Source organism: Oncorhynchus clarkii, chromosome 29, assembly GCF_045791955.1.
Source record: "Oncorhynchus clarkii lewisi isolate Uvic-CL-2024 chromosome 29, UVic_Ocla_1.0, whole genome shotgun sequence".
In the NCBI taxonomy this organism is placed as follows: Eukaryota; Metazoa; Chordata; class Actinopteri; order Salmoniformes; family Salmonidae; genus Oncorhynchus; species Oncorhynchus clarkii.
This window is the reverse complement of record NC_092175.1, coordinates 23,546,206-23,566,812: the sequence shown is the minus strand read 5'-3', so window position 1 is coordinate 23,566,812 and position 20,607 is coordinate 23,546,206. Positions and strand designations below refer to the sequence as shown.

At 42.5% G+C, this 20,607-nt stretch overlaps 1 protein-coding gene across 2 annotated transcripts in view; it reads right to left on the bottom strand.

Moving 5' to 3' along the window:
- LOC139388696 (colorectal mutant cancer protein-like) overlaps positions 1-20,607 on the bottom strand; it is a 135,075-nt gene that overhangs the window by 65,215 nt on the left and 49,253 nt on the right. For both annotated transcript variants that reach the window (XM_071135546.1, XM_071135545.1), the window contains 3 exons: positions 15,086-15,249; positions 7,804-8,010; positions 221-367 (listed from right to left, as the gene is read on the bottom strand). In XM_071135546.1, the coding sequence (XP_070991647.1) occupies positions 221-367; positions 7,804-8,010; positions 15,086-15,249 (518 nt within the window). The remainder of the gene's footprint in view (positions 1-220; positions 368-7,803; positions 8,011-15,085; positions 15,250-20,607) is intronic.

Sequence of the window (20,607 nt, the reverse complement as noted above, 5' to 3'; positions counted from 1 at the left end):
ATTGCAAAAAGAAAACAAAATGTTTGTCCTTGGTCATTCCAGAGGAGAGTTCATAAGATCCCCAGAGAGACATTGCATTACCTCATATGAATGTATGATGTTCCATTTCATCAATTCTATTACTCAAGACCGTGTGAGGTCTTAACCCTTTAATGTACTTCCACATGCATAACTTTTTTTTCTTCCCCTTACTATGCATGTCATAGTGTGTGTGTTCTACCTTGGCCACAGGTATATCGTTACTGCTGCTGCTGGTGCTGAGTTCCCCAGTGCTGGGGTTGATTGGACGGGAGGCGGGGGTGAGACGCCCGGGGCTGGACAGGCCTGCAGGCTGGGAGCTCTGGAGACGCGTCTGCAGCTCCCGCACCTGGTGATAAGACACCATAGAGATATATTATATGACTATTTAATGTGAATGTGTTCTATTTAATTATATGGCACACAAAGACACACATAAGCTGGTGGTCATGGCAAAACATTAAAATAACATAAATAAAACATCAATAACACCCAGACCTGCTGAAAACCCACAACTGCTTATGACCTCATCATACAGAGGATTGACAAAAGGACTCAGTTAGTTGCAACTTTAACCACTTCTTTCTCCAGTTTTAGACAATGTGAGGATCCATCACATCTCTTTAAAGCAGTGGGCAAAGGCAGGAATTTTGGGACAGTGATGATGTCATGAATGCAGAGGCAACAGGGTACTTGAGTCACTCCACTGCTGACAGGCTTCTTCTCACTATATATTAAGCATCAAAAAGCTATTTGGAAAAGCTTGCCAGATCTCGCAATGAATTTGTATGCAAGCTTGGATTTGTCTGTATTATGCTTGCAGCTTGTATACAAAATCCAAATGCTGTTGTCAATATGTTGTTACTTCTTCACAACCCTAAGCAGTTTAGGCTCCAGGTGTGTGTGTGTGGTTGTGTGCATGAATGTTGGGGTGTGTGTATGTGTCAGAGGGAGAGAGCTTCCTCTGCCAGGAAAAGCGTGGAAAAGAAAGAACATTAGTTTGACCCCTGGCTCATGAAAATACTATATAAACAGTGAAAACTCAGCAAACTTGGTTTTGAAAACAATGGCCTTTTGTGCTTTACACAGCACCCATTGTACACACAGAGACACCACAATATATACCCGAAAACAGTCAGCAACTGGCATGAGTTGTTGGCAGCACTGGATAGCTGAATACACATGACAAGAATTCAAAGTCATGTTAGCTACCTGCATGTTGTCAATAATATAGGCAAACCTTTAAATTGCACACATACATGTGGCATTATAGGCACAGGTAGATCTATCTACATCAAATGTATGGTCTGAAATTTAAATCAGGCTTCCTCTAGGACAGACATACTGGCCTGGAAAACAGCTGAGGCGATAAGCCTGCATCTGCCACTAACTCTGTCTCTGCCTCCGCCAGCCAGACTGCGAGAACAGATTTTCCCCACCTCTATTTCCCTACGGACGCCAGGGGAGAGGAGACTTTCAGAGACAGATAGAGAGAGAAAGGGTAGAGCGGAAACAGAAGAGAAAGTGAGTGACAGAAAGGGGGGGGCTAGAGGAGAGTGGGGAAAGGTTGACAGTGAAGCAGACACTGGGAATGAGAGAGGGAGAGCAGGGACAGACAGGGTTGGGGAAAGGTTGACAGTGAAGCAGACACTGGGAATGAGAGAGGGAGAGCAGGGACAGACAGGGTGTAGGAGAGAGGGAGAGATAGCAAGCTGGTCCTGAAAACACAATTAGACCCAACCAAATCATGAGAACACAAAACAATATTACGTGACACATTGTAAATATATATTTTTCTTTTCACTGAGCAAACTAGAACGCTATTTGGCCCTAAACAGAGTACAGTGGCAGAATACCGGACCACTGACTGACCCAAAATTAAGAAAAGCTTTGACTATGTACAGGCTGTGCACACTGCCTACAAAATCCATTGAAAACTGAGCTGTACTTCCTAACCTCCTGCCAAATGTATGAGCATATTAGAGATACATAATACCCTCAGATTACACAGACCCACAAAGATTTGAAAACAAATACAATTCCAGACCCCCAGCGTGCAATCACAGCAGCAAGATTTGTGACCTGTTAACAATGGTGTTTGAAGAAAAACAAACATGTATTTACGTTTATTTATTTTCCATTTTCTACTTTAAGTATTTGCACATTGTTACAACACTGTGTCATGACTGTCCTGTGAGGATCACAATGGGTCAGGTCAGCTTAGCAATGGCTGACAATAACCAGACCCTCTCCCACCGACAAATGAGGGGAAGAGAGAACTGTGGGGGTTTTGAAACCTCCACACCTGGTCGTAAATTTAAGCAGGAGAGAACTCTCTCTCTACCCTTTAGTATCAACCAAAGAAATGCTGTTGTCTAGAGAGATTTTTGCCGCCCGAAAACTCTTAACGTTAAAAAAGTGAATCATGGAACAATATTTCTAAAGTAACGACATGGGAAATAGTCAGTGGGGAGACATAGGAAACTAATGTCATATTGTTTTTCATTTTGTGATGTTATTAAAAACGGTATGGACCAAATACTACAACTTGGAAAGGATACCCACTTTATCTGTCAAGTTTTCATCCAATATGTTGTGAATACAATATGAACAATTATTCAAGTATTTTTGTTAAGATATGAAAGAGCTTTTAGGACGGGTAAGAGAGAACTTGTAATCATATCCTTTGCACATTAAGTAGCCACGCCCCGAGTGAGGTCAGAAAGCTTGTCAGCATGATGGAACGCCCCTTTTGGCCAGAGTGCATAAAAAGCCTTGGTTACAAAATTAACATTAGACCAGGAAGCGTGAGGCGAGAGCTACATGTTTTAAATGGCTGAAACTCTGAATCTCAACATGGGGTGAAGAAATACTCACCTTCCTTTAGACCAGAGAGACGAAGAGCTGCAGCTCATGTCTATTGTGGAATACCAACACGAGGAGGAAGAGGCGAGAAGCTCATCTCAGAAAATCACTGGTACAGCTGTCTTAAGTCAGATATTGAGAAAAGCTAATCTAAGTGAGACTATCCTACTACGCTCATCACCAATGGGAACCGTCGACATGGCTGTTATCTTCCAGAGTGAACAACAGTAGAAGACGGGAAAGGAGATAGCCCTTTCAGACAATCAGAGCCATACAGCTGGAAGGCTAACAACTTTCCGAGAAGGCTTGTTTCCGACCGAGATAAACAACGAACAAAGGCATTTCACACGTAAACACATTCATGATTTCTTATTCCAAATTGCCGGCGGTTCATGTGCAAAGTATATGTTTAATGGGAGAATAGTTATAGAAGGTTTACGTTTTTCTCGGTCTCTCTCTTTTTCCCCCTCTCCATCTCTGTGTAAAAGCCGTCATATTTTGTCAGTCCACTAGGCACCTTTGTCTCATGTAAAGTGTGTATGTTAATTCTGTGTTATTATTTAGTTAGCTAGCAAATAAATAATTAAACCCATGTGTAGTACTGAATAATGAGCAAGGCTGGGGTTTTTGCAGATCCAAGAACGTTACGATAGTTCAGAATGAGTATTTGATAAGAAGTACAGTGCCTTGCAAAAGTACTCATCCCCTTTGCATTTTCCCTATTTTGTTGCATTACAACCAGTAATTTAAATAGATTTTTATTTGGATTTCATGTAATGGACATACACAAAATAGTCCAAATTGGTGAAGTGAAATTTAAAAAACAACTTGTTCCAAAAACAAAAACAGAAAAGTGGTGCGTGTATAGGGATTCAACCACTTTGCTATGAAGCCCCTAAATAAGATCTGGTGCAACCAATTACCTTCAGAAGTCACATAATTAGTTAAATAAAGTCCACTTGTGTGAAATCTAAGTGTCACATGATCTGTCACATGTCAGTGTATATACATACACCTGTTCTGAAAGGCCTCAGAGTCTGCAACACCACTAAGGAAGGGGCAAACATGCCAAGAGAGGGCCGCCCACCAAAACTCACAGACCAGGCATGTAGGGCATTAATCAGAGAGGCAACACAGATACCAAATATAAACCTGAAGGAGCTGCAAAGCTCTTTAAGCCATACACTTTACGGAAAAGTGGCCAGAAAAAAGCCATTGCTTAAAAAAGAAGAAGCAGCAAACATGTTTGGTGTTGGCCAAAAGGCATGTGGGAGACTCCCCAAACATATGGAAGAAGGTACTCCGGTCAAATGAGAATAAAAATTGAGCTTTTTGGCATGAAAAAAATCCATCGGCAGGGATCGATTTTTTTTCTCCATCTTTCACACAAGTGGACTATGAAACTGGTCAAAATTGAAGGAATGATGATGGCGCTAAATACAGGGAAATTATTGAGGGAAACCTGTTTCAGTCATCCAGAGATTTGAGACTGGGATGGAGGTTCACCTTCCAGCAGGACAATGACCCTAAGCATACTGCTATAGCAACACTCGAGTGGTTTAAGGGGAAACATTTAAATGTCTTGGAATGGCCTAGTCAAAGCTCAGACCTCAATCCAATTGAGAATCTGTGGTATGACTTAAAGATTCCTGTACACCAGTGGAACCCATCCAACTTGAAGGAGCTGAAGCAGTTTTGCCTTGAAGAAAGGGCAAACATCCCAGTGGCTAGATGTGCCAAGCTTATAGAGACATACCCCAAGAGACTTGCAGCTGAAATTGCTGCAAAAGGTGGCTCTACAAAGTATTGACTTTGGGTGGTGAATAGTAATGCACGCTCAAGATCTGTTTTTTTGTCTTATTTCTTGTTTGCTTCACAATTAAAAATATTTTGCATCTTCAAAGCGGTAGGCATGTTGTGTAAATCAAATGATACATGATAATGATAAAATATATTTTAATTCCAGGTTGTAAGGCAACAAAATAGGAAAAATGCCAAGGGGGGTACATTTTTTCACAAGCCACTGCAATGAGTAATAAGATGACTGTTTATTGATGAAATAGGTAAAGACCTTATACAGTATAGCTTTAATTTGGGAGATGGTAACTCTAAACATCTTCTTCCGTGGTGCCCCAAATCCTAATGAGTTAATTGTTACATTATTAATTTAAAGTCGGGTAACAATTAAAGATAGTTAGTGGATTAAATAACAGTCATCAGATTAATGAATGTAAAGTCACTGTACAACTGTACTGACAACTGTATATAGACAATGACTGTTCACTTTGTATTGTTAATTTCACTTGCTTTGGCAATGTAAGCATATGTTTCCCAAGCCAATAAATGTGAGTGAGAGAGAGATAGAGAGAGCATGTAAAAGAATGAGGGAAAGCTTGGCCATGATTGAACACTGCTGTTTTTCCTGTTCTCCTCTCCTGAGAAACTCCCTGGGAGTCGAGGGTCTGAAAAAAAAAAACATGGCTGCCATGTGCTGACAAAGGACACAGAGATGACTGCGACATTATGAACTAGTCCTCTAGCCAGCTGTCTCACCTCATGATCCCTGAGAAAAGAAACTGCAAATAATATGATTCTGGTTCTATTTGGTTCTGGCCAGTTTATAAACCGAGGACTTTGTTTGACTCACATGCACATCTGTCCAGGACTGTTCTTGTATCCAGCTGATTTTTAAAAGTATACTGAACAACAATATAAACGGCAATATGCAACAATTTGAACGATTTTACTGAGTTAAAGTTCATATAAGGAAATCAGTCAATTGAAATACATTCATTAGGCCCTAATCCATGGATTTTACATGACTGGGAAGGGGCGCAGCCATGGGTGGGCCTGGGAGGGCATAGGCATATCCACTTGGGAGCCAGGTCCAGCCATTGCAGCACCAGGCCAGCCAAACAGAATTAGTTTTTCCCCACAAAGAGCTTTATTAAAGACAGAAATATTCCTCAGTTTCATCAGCTGTTCGAGTGGCAGGTCTAAGACAATCCAGCAGGTGAAGAAGCCGGAAGTGAAGGTCCTGGGCTGGCGTGGTTACACGTGGTCTGCGGTTGTGAGGCTGGCAACAACTCTGGTGGACATTCCTGCAGTCAGCATGCCAATTGTACACTCCCTCAAACCTTGAGACATCTGTGGCATTGTGTGACAAAACAGCACATTTTAGAGTGGTTTGTTATTGTCCCTAGCACAAGGTGCACCTGTGTAATGATCATGCTGTTTAATCAGCTTCTTCATATGCAACAAATGTCAACTGGATGGATTATCTTGGCAAAGGAGAAATGCTCACCAAATTTACACACAAAATTTGAGAGAAATAAGCTTTTTGTGTGTTTGGACAATTTCTCATATCTTTTATTTCAGCTCATGAAACATGGGACCAACACTTACCATGGTGCGTTTACATTTTGGTCCAGTATACACTGCCTTATACTGTGGTGTTTCCTCTGGAAGTGGTTGAGTCCAACATATGTGATTCTTATTATGAGTGGAGTGCATTGTAAAAGCTTAGAAGGCTTACAATGACATGCCAATATATAGTGTTCTGTATCTGGCCTTTAAATTCAAACGCTCTTTTGTATCGTAAACAAAATGCTGACACAGCTGAATTATGTGGACAAGACACATACAGTACCGGTACTGTAAAATGTGTAAAAGATGCTTACTACCATAGTAAATACCTGTCCTTCAATGGAGGGTAAAAGCCTATGGAAGGAAAGTTAAGATCGTATCTGGACCTTGAGTCTCAAATGAGGGGGAATCCATATTTGAAAAGGCTGAGCGGGAGGAAGCGGGCCCCCAAGGACGCGCTGGTGTGTGCATAGCAAATCCTTTAAGGAGCCCCACATTGAAATAGCAATGCAATGCATTTGTCCAATTTCTCTGTAAAACAAACAGATTTCATTAGAGGAAAGAGGAGAAGAGAAATTGAGAGGGTGGGAGGAACGAGTGCTCTGAGCTGAGCTGGGATGCTTTTTCTGCTGCGTCTAGGACTCCTTTGAGGACCCGCCAGAATTAGTGAGGCTGGTTAGGTCGGCCTGGCCATTTTTCGCTCGATGCATCTCGCGGTCTAATCGCATTACGGTCCTAACTAGCTCCAGCAAGCCTTGGGAGGACACCAGATTTGATTATGTGTCTAAAAACGCTCAACCTATTGATTCAGATGGCTGCCCCAACCGGCGCACCATCCATAGTTTGGTTCAGAAAGCAGAACTCAGTTCGCAGCTGGAAAATTCAAAGGGTTCATTCTTGCAGGAGCAAGGATAAATACACGTGTCTTGCCACTGGTGCCCAGTAATGTCTTCTACTCCTTCAGACTTCCCTGAATAAACTTCCTGGAATTAGAAATGGTACGTGCGAGTGTCTGTCAATGCAGTGGCCTAGCGACAAAGCATCAGAGAACATGTCTATATTTGAACTGATCGCCACAGATCTTTCAATCCAACGGACATGGTGGACCATAATTGCAGCTTAGAGCCTCTGTGGAGAGAATGTTTTTATTCATTCAGATTCAGTCTTAGTTCTCTGCCTAGAACAGGTTCACACTAGGACACATTTACTAAAGATTTGGTAAGAGGCTCAAGTTCTCACAACTTTTTCGGGATCTAATAAAAAACATGAAAGCGAATGAAAACTAAGAAACATACAGCTATGTTGAGTCTCTTATTTCTTCCTTCCACCTCACTAGATACCTTTTTGTATCATATTGACTTATGGGTCAGATTCAATAAAAATGTATGTAAACCCGTCTTAGTAATAATAAGCAACGATGCACCCCAGTCTGTCAGCCACCAACACAGTCATGTGGAAAGGCTCAAAAGGTACACAAAAAACGAACAAAACCCATAAACCAAATGACAGAAAATGCTTTTAAAAAATCACAATAACAGGACCCAGCTGACTGACCCGTCGCCTCAAGCGGTCACGTTCCTCCCGGATGGCGTTCATGGTGGCCTTGGTGCGGTTCAGGTCCTCCTCCTTGGAGCACAGCATGGCCGTCAGGCTCTCGTTCTCTTCCCTCAGGCCGGCCAGCTCCTTCTGCCAGTGCATACGCTCCTCCGACAGGCTGGGGTAGAAGTCCCGGCCCAAGGCCCCCTCGATCTCCTCCACCGTCTGGGGGAAAGGAGGAAAGAGGGGGAACATTATTTTATTTTAAAGTGCCGTGTGAACAGTTGAAGTCGGAAGTTTACATACACTTAGGTTGGAGTCATTAAAACTAGTTTTTCAACCACTCCAAACATTTCTTGATAACAAACTATAGTTTTGGCAAGTCGGTTAGGACATCTACTTTGTGAATGACACAAGTCATTTTTCCAACAATTGTTTACAGACAGATTATTTCACTTATAATTCACTGCATCACAATTCAAGTGGGTCAGAAGTTTATATACACAAAGTTGACTGTGCCTTTAAACATCTTCGAAAATTCCAGAAAATGATGGCATGGCATTAAAAGCTTCTGATTGACTCAAATAATGTCAATCAGTCTAACTCAGTGCCTCTTTGTTTGACATCATGGGAAAACCAAAAGAAATCAGCCAAGACCTCAGAAAAAATATTGTAGACCTCCACAAGTCTGGTTCAACCTTGGGAGCAATTTCCAAATGCCTGAAGGTACCACCTTCATCTCTATAAACAATAGTACGCAAGTATAAACACCATGGGACCACGAAGCCGTCATACCGCTCAGGAAGGAGGAGCGTTCTGTCTACTAGAGATGAACGTACTTCTGGTGTGAAAAGTGCAAATCAATCCCAGAACAACAGCAAAGGACCTTGTGAAGATGCTGGAGGAAACAGGTACAAAAGTATCTATATCCACAGTAAAACGAGTCCTGTATCGACATAACCTGAAAGGCCGCTCAGCAAGGAAGAAGCCACTGCTCCAAAACCGCCATAAAAAAGCCAGACTACGGTTTGCAACTGCACATGAAGAAATGTCCTCTGGTCTGATGAAACAAAAATAGAATTGTTTGGCCATAATGACCATTGTTATGTTTGGAGGAAAAAGGGGGATGCTTGCAAGCCGAAGAACACCATCCCAACCGTGAAGCACGGGGGTGGCAGCATCATGTTGTGGGGGTGCTTTGCTGCAGGAGGGACTGGTGCACTTCACAAAACAGATGGCATCATGAGGAATGACAATTATGTGGATATTTTGAAGCAACATCTGGTCGCAAATGGGTCTTCCAAATGGACAATGACCCCAAGAATTCTTCCAAAGTCGTGGCAAAATGGCTTAAGGACAACAAAGTCAAAGTATTGGAGTGGCCATCACAAAGCCCTAACCTCAATCGTACAGAAAATCGAAAAACTGAAAAAGCGTGTGCATGCAAGGAGGCCTACAAACCTGACTCAGTTACACCAGCTCTGTCAGGAGGAATGGGCCAACATTCACCCAACTTATTGTGGGAAGCTTGTGGAAGGCTCCCCGAAACGTTTGACCCAAGTTAAAGAATTTAAAAGCAATGCTACCAAATACTAATTGAGTGTAATGTAAACTTCTGACACACTGGGAATGTGATGAAAGAAATAAAAGAGAAAGAAATCGTTCTCTCTACTATTATTCTGACATTTCACATTCTTAAAATAAAGTGGTGATCCAAACTGACCTAAAACGGGGAATTTTTACAAGGATTAAATGTCAGGAATTGTGAAAAACTGATTTTAAATGTACTTGGCTAAGGTGTATATAAACTTCAACTGTATATAGGGTGTTGAGATTGAGATTAATGGTAACAATTCTAGTAACCAAATGTGAATGACTGTGGATTCTCTGGGACTCATTGAATTGGCATCACAAAAAAGAACCATTTGGTATCTTGTAGTCGCCCCAAGAAAGAGACAAGAAAATGATATCAGAAAAACTAACAAGGAGACAAAACAAAAGTGAGACAGACAAAACAAGAAAATCTAACATGTCAGGCACATTCGTTTTTGCACAGACTTTTACCCTACATAGCAGTTCACAATTTGTATGTTAATAATTTGTGGGTAGTGTAGTCCATCATGCGTCTCAATTTACATGAGTAGAACAAGTATCCAAGACAATGATTTATGTACATGTGAGAAACCCCTGATCTCTCAAAGTGCCCATATTTCAGAGTGTATAACTGTGTATGTGCCTGAGTGCGTGCGTGCGTACGCGCGTGTGAGATATGGCAGATGGTTAGAGTCTATGACCATGTCTGTCTTTACAGATCCTCACTCTCTGATGCCAGAGTGATTCATAGGTTTGTAGTGGGCTTAGAGACACACTTGAGTCCCACCTTCATCTCCTCTCCACCCCAGAGAGTCAACCTCTCTTATCCCTCCATCCATCTAGCCCTCTCATCCCTCCATCCATCCATCTCCCTCTCACAGCTCCCAAACAGAGCAAGAGCGATAGCGAGAGAGCAGGAGAGGGGGGGGGGGGGGGGTTGATGAAGAGGAAATTGGTTTAAACAGTGAAAGGAAATGGAATGAGCTTCCCAAGTCTCATCGACTGCTGTAGATCTCATACCAGGCCAGCTACAGTGCCTTGCGAAAGTATTCGGCCCCCTTGAACTTTGCGACCTTTTGCCACATTTCAGGCTTCAAACATAAAGATATAAAACTGTATTTTTTTGTGAAGAATCAACAACAAGTGGGACACAATCATGAAGTGGAACGACATTTATTGGATATTTCAAACTTTTTTAACAAATCAAAAACTGAAAAATTGAGCGTGCAAAATTATTCAGCCCCTTTACTTTCAGTGCAGCAAACTCTCTCCAGAAGTTCAGTGAGGATCTCTGAATGATCCAATGTTGACCTAAATGACTAATGATGATAAATACAATCCACCTGTGTGTAATCAAGTCTCCGTATAAATGCACCTGCACTGTGATAGTCTCAGAGGTCCGTTAAAAGCGCAGAGAGCATCATGAAGAACAAGGAACACACCAGGCAGGTCCGAGATACTGTTGTGAAGAAGTTTAAAGCCGGATTTGGATACAAAAAGATTTCCCAAGCTTTAAACATCCCAAGGAGCACTGTGCAAGCGATAATATTGAAATGGAAGGAGTATCAGACCACTGCAAATCTACCAAGACCTGGCCGTCCCTCTAAACTTTCAGCTCATACAAGGAGAAGACTGATCAGAGATGCAGCCAAAAGGCCCATGATCACTCTGGATGAACTGCAGAGATCTACAGCTGAGGTGGGAGACTCTGTCCATAGGACAACAATCAGTCGTATATTGCACAAATCTGGCCTTTATGGAAGAGTGGCAAGAAGAAAGCCATTTCTTAAAGATATCCATAAAAAGTGTCGTTTAAAGTTTGCCACAAGCCACCTGGGAGACACACCAAACATGTGGAAGAAGGTGCTCTGGTCAGATGAAACCAAAATTGAACTTTCTGGCAACAATGCAAATGTTATGTTTGGCGTAAAAGCAACACAGCTCATCACCCTGAACACACCATCCCCACTGTCAAACATGGTGGTGGCAGCATCATGGTTTGGGCCTGCTTTTCTTCAGCAGGGACAGGGAAGATGGTTAAAATTGATGGAAAGATGGATGGAGCCAAATACAGGACCATTCTGGAAGAAAACCTGATGGAGTCTGCAAAAGACCTGAGACTGGGACGGAGATTTGTCTTCCAACAAGACAATGATCCAAAACATAAAGCAAAATCTACAATGGAATGGTTCAAAAATAAACATATCCAGGTGTTAGAATGGCCAAGTCAAAGTCCAGACCTGAATCCAATCGAGAATCTGTGGAAAGAACTGAAAACTACTGTTCACAAATGCTCTCCATCCAACCTCACTGAGCTCGAGCTGTTTTGCAAGGAGGAATGGGAAAAAATTTCAGTCTCTCGATGTGCAAAACTGATAGAGACATACCCCAAGCGACTTACAGCTGTAATCGCAGCAAAAGGTGGCGCTACAAAGTATTAACTTAAGGGGGCTGAATAATTTTGCACGCCCAATTTTTCAGTTTTTGATTTGTTAAAAAAGTTTGAAATATCCAATAAATGTCGTTCCACTTCATGATTGTGTCCCACTTGTTGTTGATTCTTCACAAAAAAATACAGTTTTATATCTTTATGTTTGAAGCCTGAAATGTGGCAAAAGGTCGCAAAGTTCAAGGGGGCCGAATACTTTCGCAAGGCACTGTATGGAGCAAAAGTTTTGCATTTGTATTAGGATACTGAAATGGAATTTCATATTTTGGAATTTGGAATGCACAAATTGAATCATAGAGTTCATCATTTGGACTTGTATTTCACGATTTGAAATTGAATTGAATAAATATTTAATTCTGTTATAAAATTCAATTGAATATTTACAGTGCCGTTTTTATTAAATTCATACATGTTAAATCCAGGCCGTAACACAACAAAATGTGTTATAAGTCAATGGGTATGAATACTATCTGAAGGCACTGTATTCAGACCCCCTGACTTTTCCCACTTTTTGTTACGTTATAGCCTTATTCTAAAATGGATTAAATCTACACACGATACCCATAATGACAAAGCAAAAACAGGTTTTTGGAAATATCATATTTACATAAGTATTCAGACCCTTTACTCAGTACCTTGTTGAAGCCCCTTTGGCAGCGATTACAGGCTTGAGTCTTCTTGGGTATGACGCTACAAGCTTGGCACACCTGTACTTGGGGAGTTTCTCCCATTCTTCTATGCAGATCCTCTCCAGCTCTGTCAGGTTGGATGGGGAGCATTGCTGCACAGCCATTTTCAGGTCTCTCCAGAGATGTCAAATTGGGTCCGTTTGGGCCACTCAAGGACATTCAGAGACTTGTCCCCCTCCTGCGTGCCGTGGCTGTGTGCTTAGGGTCGTTGTCCTGTCGGAAAGTGAACCTTCACACCAGTCTGAGGTCCTGAGTGCTCTAGAGCAGGTTTTCATCAAGGATGTCTCTGTACTTTGCTCTGTTCATCTTTCCCTCGATCCTGACTAGTCTCACAGTCCCTGCTGCTGAAAAACATCCTCACAGCATGATGCTGCCACCACCATGCTTCCCCGTAGGGATGGTACCAGGTTTCCTCCAGACGTGACGCTTGGCATTCAGGCCAAAGAGTTCAATCTTGGTTTCATCAGACCAAAGATAGAACTACCAAAGGGGGTGGAGTTGTGATCTCCTGTAGAGATAGCCTGCACAGGCACCCGCATAGATATCATCCTGACCAACCTGGCCTCTAAATACACCTCTGCTGTCTTCAACCAGGATCTCAGTGATCACTGCCTCGTTGCCTGCGTTCATAATGGGTCTGCGATCAGACAACCACCGCTCATCACTGTCAAACGCTCCCTAAAACACTTCAGCGAGCAGGCCTTTCTAATCGACCTGCCCCGGATATCCTGGAAGGATATTGAACTAATTCCATCAATTCCATCAACTGGCCTAACTGGTGAAATAAATGTGAAAAATATAATAATTTTAATAATCTTGTTTCTCATTTTGGCAAGCGGCTGTCATGTGCCTTTTACTGAAGAGTGGCTTCCGTCTGGCCACTCTACCATAAAGGCCTGATTGGTGGATTGCTGCAGAGATGGTTGTCCTTCTGGAAGGTTCTCACATTTCCACAGAGGAACTCTGGAGCTCTGTCAGAGTGACCATTGGGTTCTTGGTCACCTCCCTGACCAAGGCCCTTCTCCCCTGATTGCTCAGTTTAGCCAGGTGGCCAGCTCAAGGAAGAGTCTTGATGGTTCCAAACTTCTCCCATTTCAGATTGATGGAGGCCACTGTGTTCTTTGGGACCTTCAATGTTGCAAAAATGTTTTGGTACCCTTCCCCAGATCTTTGACTCGACAACATCCTGTCTTGGAGCTCTACGGACAATTCCTTCAACCTCATGGCTTGGTTTTTGCTCTGACATGCACTGTAAACTGTGGGGAATTATATAGAGGTACCTTTCCAAATAATTTCCAAACAACTGAATTTACCATAGATGGACTCCAATCAAGTTATAGAAACATCTGGATGATCAATGGAAATAGGATGCACCTGAGGTCAATTTTAAATCTCATATCCAAGGGTCTGAATACTGTGGTAAATAAGGTATCTGTTTTTTATTTTTAATACATTTGCAAAAAAATTATACTTTTTTCCTTTCTTTGTCCTTATGGGGTAATGATGAGGATTTTTTTTTTTTTTAATCAATTTTAGAATAAGTCTGGAACATAACAAAATGTGGGAAAAGTCAAGGGGTCTGTGACCTCCAATGTGGTATCATTATAGGATGCCACCTTTCCAACAAGTCAGTTCGTCAAATTTATTCCCTGCTAGAGCTGTCCCGGTCAACTCTAAGTCCGGTTAGAGTGAAGTGGAAACGTCTAGGAGCAACAATGGCTCAGCCGCACAAGCTCACAGAACCGCTGAGTTCTGAAGTTCGTAAAAATCGTCTGTCCTTGTTTGCAACACTCACTATTGACTTCCAAACTGCCTCTGGAAGCAACATCAGCAAAATAATTGCTATATTTCTCTGTGCTTCACTTTGCCTCCCTCCTTTCTCTACCTCTTTCTTTAGCATAACTGTCTCTCTCGCTCACGGTTAATTTCTCTACATATCTGTCACATTCTGTGTCTATAAGTCTACTTCCCTTTCGTTCTCCCTCTCTCATTCTCCCATCTTTCCCTGTGTATGTGTGTGTTGTATTATCTGTTTGCGAGGAAAGAAATAGCTAGCAGACTGAAATCCCCTTAGGACTGCTGACACTCCCATCGCTACGGAGATGACAGCCAGGCAGACAGGTTTCCATTACCAGAGCTGAGGTGTCACCGTGGGGACCACCATCAGGCCCGTCATCAGTCTATTACATCAGTCTGAATCACACAGGCGTCCCAGGCTGAGACGGGCTGTTACTGGTGGGTACAACCCAGGGTCACCCCAGGACCCCTGCTGACAGATAACTGGAAGTGGCTTGGGTCTTCCAGCAGGACAGTTCAACATCCTACAACAGTTATATTATAACTAATCAAGCTGTTTTCCATTTACCTTTCTTTAAGCGTCTGTGAATGCATTTAATAGGAGATGTTTGTACCAGTATTAGGTTAACCTATTTTCATCTATCCTTTATGTCTTTCTTTCTCTTTATCCTCCTTCACGCTTTCCTACCAATTAATTGTGTTTATATGGAAGGAAAAGGATTTCCTAAAACGAGTCTCAGTATTTGCCTCTAGTCATTTTCTGGTGTCTTACCTTGATGGCAAGGTCACAGTGTTGGCTGGCGGTGGTCAGCTGCTCTATCTGGCGGTCCACCTCGGCCACAGACAGGCTGCATGTGCTCTTCTTCCTCCCACACAGCACGCTCTCCAACCCTGTCAGAACCCGCTGCAGCTCTGAGTTCAGGTCACTGCAGTTGTCTACAGGGAGAAAGCACAGGTCCGGCTCAGACTGGTCTAGGAACATATTCATGTTTTAAAGCGTAATGTAATGTAATGTCAGGCAAACAGAGTTCAGGCCACTGCAGTACAGGGAAGAAGTCCAGAGTCAAACGGATCTGGAACCAGATTAATTAATTCTAGTGTGCAGGATGCTGGTCAAAATAGTAGGACTACAGCCAGATACACTGATCTAGGAACAAATAATCAAACCTCAATGTGGCTAGAACAACACAGCTACTCTAGTCTGCATGAGCAAGGTGACCTTGGAGCATAGTGTTGATGTTTTGTGTGCTAGGGCCATACTGATAACCAGCCATGTACTAAATGCTAACGGTTTAACTGAGTGCCTGGATTAACTGGGTGACGCTGCTGCTGGCATGCTGCAGGCTAGTAACGCACTCATTAAACCGCATCACACACACATCTGCTGTTTAGAGAGAACATAACACACACCACAACTATTTGAGAGAAAGACAATGATACAAGAAGGACAATTATTTTTCATATTATATGATAATATTGAAATTCAGTACATTTAAACACAGAGACCTACAGATAACACCTGTGGAAATCAAACCCACAACCCTGGGCTGCAAGGCAAGCAGCAAGCTCCAACCAACTGAGGCATGTAGGACTGTCCCCGAACAGATTTAAAAAAAAATCTTGGTCGTCTGTTCTTTCGACCATCGATTGGTCAACATATTTTAACGTGTATTTTTCCATATATAGACACACCCTACAGCACATATGTCAGAGTCAAGGCCCGCGGGCCACATCCGGCCCGCAAGAAGGTTTTTTACGGCCCCTGGGATGATCTTGATTTATTATTAGAACCGGCCCGCAGCAAGCCGGCAGCCCGCAGATCTTTTACACGCACCAATACTACATTTCCCACAATGCAAAGGTGACGCACCGAGCAGTAGGCTGCTTCATTTCAATATTTATTGGCACAGCAGTCGTCAGCATCACAGTAAAATTAACTTTCAGATACCCATCAAAAATGGCAAAACGGAAGGTGGATTCTGAGAACCGGGGGTTTCAAACAAGGTGGGAGTCGGAGTATATGTTCACGAAGGTAGCTGGAAAACCTGTGTGTCTTCTGTGTGGAGAAAGTGTGGCGGTACTGAAAGAGTATAATCTGAGACGACATTATGAAACGAAACACGCGGACAAAAACAAGAATATGGACATGGAACAAAGGCTACAAAAGGCAGAGGAATTAAAACGAGGCCTCAAATCTCGACAGGCTCTGTTCAAAAAAGCCAAATCACAAGGCCAGGCTGCTGTCAAGGCCAGTTTTATTTTGGCAGAAGAGATCGCTAAATCAGCCCGGCCATTTACGGAGGGGGATTTCATCAAAAACTGCATGATTAAAGTTTGTGACGAAGTTTGCCCAGAAAAAAGGCAACTCTTTTTAAATGTGAGTCTGAGCAGAAACACCATTGCCGAGAGAGTAGACCAGTTGTCCATCAATCTAAAAGAGCAGCTTGTGAAAAAGGGAAAAGATTTTATTGCATATTCCTTGGCTGTGGATGAGAGCACCGACATTTCTGACATTGCCCAGTTGTCAATTTTCATCCGCGGAGTGGACTCCAACCTAAGCGTGACAGAGGAGTTTTTGGCTTTACGTCCTATGCATGGCACAACTACGGGGCATGATTTGTATGAAGAGGTGTCAAGATGTGTAAATGAGATGGAGCTGCCTTGGGAAAAACTCGTGGGTTTGACAACCGACGGAGCACCTGCGATGTGTGGACACAGGAGCGGACTGGTGGCGAAGATACGGGAAAAGATGCAAGAGGAAAACGCGACAGGTGAGCTGACAGCTTATCATTGTATCATACACCAGGAAGCGTTGTGCGGTAAAGCCTTGAAAATGGAGCATGTAATGAGCATCATCACGCGCACAGTTAACTTTATCAGAGCCAAAGGTTTGAATCACCGCCAGTTCAAGGCATTTCTGACGGAGTTAGAAACGGAGCATGGTGATTTGCCTTATCACACAGAGGTGCGATGGCTAAGCCAGGGAAAGGTGCTTCAAAGATGTTTCGAGCTTCGTGAGGAGATTTGTCTGTTCTTGGACAGCAAAGGGAAAGACACAACACCGAGACGAAATGTTTCTGTGTGAAATGGCTTTTCTGTGTGACATTACGAGTCATCTGAATGCAATAAACTTGCAGCTGCAGGGTCGGGATCGTGTCATCTCTGATATGTACAGTACAGTGAAGGCATTTAAAACCAAACTGACTCTGTGGGAGACGCAGATGCGGAAAGAAAATTTGAGCCACTTTCCCAGCTGCCAGACCATGAAAGAGAAGCTCTCTACCAGTGCGTTCCCGAGCACACAGTTGGCTGATAAAATAGGTATGCTTGCCGCTGACTTTCGACGCCGATTTGCTGACTTTGAAGCACAAAAAAGCAGGTTGGAACTGCTCGGTAACCCATTTGCTGTTGACGTGGAAAGCTCACCACCAAACCTCCAAATGGAGTTGATTGACCTCCAATGCAATGATGCACTGAGGGCAAAATATGCGGCAGTGGGTGCTGCGGAGTTCGCCCGTTTCCTCCCCGGCACAATGCCCCAGCTGCGCATCCAGGCTGCTCAAACGTTGTCTATGTTTGGCAGCACATACCTGTGTGAACAACTGTTTTCTTTGATGAACCTGAACAAAACATCACACAGAAGTCGACTTACTGCTGAACACCTCCACTCAATTCTGAGGATTTCTTCAGCTCAGAGCCTTACCCCGAACATTGATGAACTTGTGGAAAAGATGGGACACCACCAAGTATCACCCTCAACCTCAAACAAGTGAACATTACTGTGCAATCACATATTTAGAGTTTTTACTCAGTTCAAGTTTAAAAGTTAAAATTTAATATTTGTTTTCACTGCATGTTACTTCTCCTTAAACAAAGTGTTGTTTTTGATTAATAGATTTTTGCACTTTATTTTTTTGTATTTCAATCCAATTATATTTTAAAAATATTTCAGTTGAGTGGATGATAGAAAATTGCTATTATTGTTTTTTCTTTGAAGTAAATTTAGCCCACTTTTGCTAAAATAGAAAATATAGTCTACTGATGGTGCCTTGAATACCGGTTTCTTTCATTTAATGTTCATGTTATGGGGATATTTATATAAAGGAAATTTGTCTTTTGTGTCTGTTGAAAATTAAAGATTACTGACAGAGCCATAAGAAAATATTGCTTTATTTATCTGATCATATTGTAATATATTTGTTAGGTTTTCAGTAGGTTCAATTAGGTTCACTAGACTATATGCGTCATTTAAAAAATTTTCAATGAACATTCGAACAGTCCGGCCCTCGTCTTGTAGCTGATTTTTTTATTTGGCCCTCCGTCCATTTGACTTTGACACCCCTGCCCTACAGTATGTGTTTTCATCAAATCAACCATAAAACACACACGTGACAAGAGCGAGCTGGACCACAATTGTTTGATTGTGCTGGCCGGCCTCCTCCTGCTGCAGCGACCACCACAGAACATCAACAGTGTTTATAGTGTTGTCTCTCTCTCCTCCTGCTGCAGCGACCACCACAGAACATCAACAGTGTTTATAGTGTTGTCTCTCTCTCCTCCTGCTGCAGCGACCACCACAGAACATCAACAGTGTTTATAGTGTTGTCTCTCTCTCCTCCTGCTGCAGCGACCACCACAGAACATCAACAGTGTTTATAGTGTTGTCTCTCTCTCCTTCCTTCTGCAGCGACCACCACAGAACATCAACCGTGTTTATAGTGTTGTCTCTCTCTCCTCCTGCTGCAGCGACCACCACAGAACATCAACAGTGTTTATAGTGTTGTCTCTCTCTCCTCCTGCTGCAGCGACCACCACAGAACATCAACAGTGTTTATAGTGTTGTCTCTCTCTCCTCCTGCTGCAGCGACCACCACAGAACATCAACAGTGTTTATAGTGTTGTCTCGCTCTCCTTCCTGCTGCAGCGACCACCACAGAACATCAACCGTGTTTATAGTGTTGTCTCTCTCTCCTCCTGCTGCAGCGACCACCACAGAACATCAACAGTGTTTATAGTGTTGTCTCGCTCTCCTTCCTGCTGCAGCGACCACCACAGAACATCAACCGTGTTTATTACGTTGTCCGCGTTGCTGAAGCTGTAACATAATTACAGCCATTTCTGACTGAAAAGTTCTGTTACCGAAATCCCTCATTTATTTAGGAAAAACATTTCCTATTGCCTCAACCCCGGCTCTTTTTACGTGACACGTATGCATCGCATAGACGTGACCAACAGGGCCTGACCTATATACAACAACAGCCTGACCTATAGCAGATCATAATCACGTCAATAAACTGTTAGAACAAACTCTGAACACCATAACACGTGACAGCAAAATGGATGCAGACATGACAAATAAACTCTAAACTGGGGAATGTTTGGTTGCTCAGGAGGTAAAAGGGGAAGTCAGGTGTGGAAAACATTTTACTAGTTGTGGAAAGTACTGGAGTTCAAGATAAATAAAGTAAGGAGCGAGCCCTGTGTGCATATTATGTGTGCCAAACAGGTTCTGTTAGATTACAATATAATTTGAATAAATTATAAGTGCACCAGAGAGTCTGTTGTAAATTTCCACAGGTCTAATGTCCATTGCTCATGTTTCTTGGCCCAAGCAAGTATCTTAGCAATTAGACCATGAAGGCCTGATTCACACAGTCTCCTCTGAACAGTTGATGTTGAGATGTGCTTGTTACTTGAACTCAGTGAAGCATTTATTTGGGCTGCAATTTATGAGGCTGGTAACTCTAATGAACTTATCCTCTGCAGCAGAGGTAACTCTGGGTCTTCCTTTCCTGTGGCGTCCTCATGAGAGCCAGTTTCATCATAGCGCTTGATGGTTTTTGCGACTGCACTTGAAGCAACTTTCAGTTGTTATTGAGTTATTGACATTATTATTAGTTATTAGTCATGTTAGTTATTGACATGTTCAGTATTGACTAACCTTTATGCCTTAAAGTAATGATGGATTCTCGTTTCTCTTTGCTTATTTGAGCTGTTCTTGCCATAATATGGACTTGGTCTTTTACCAAATAGGGCTATCATCTGTATACCACCCCTACCTTATCACATCGCAACTGACTGGCTCAAACGCATTAAGAAGGAAAGAAATTCCACAAATTAACTTTTAAGAAGGCACACCAGTTAATTGAAATGCATTCCAGGTGACTACCTCATGAAGCTGGTTGAGAGAATGCCAAGTGTGCAAAGCTGTCATCAAGGCAAAGGGTGGCTACTTTGAAGAATCTCAAATTACTTCATGATTACTACATGATTCCGTATGTGTTATTTCATAGT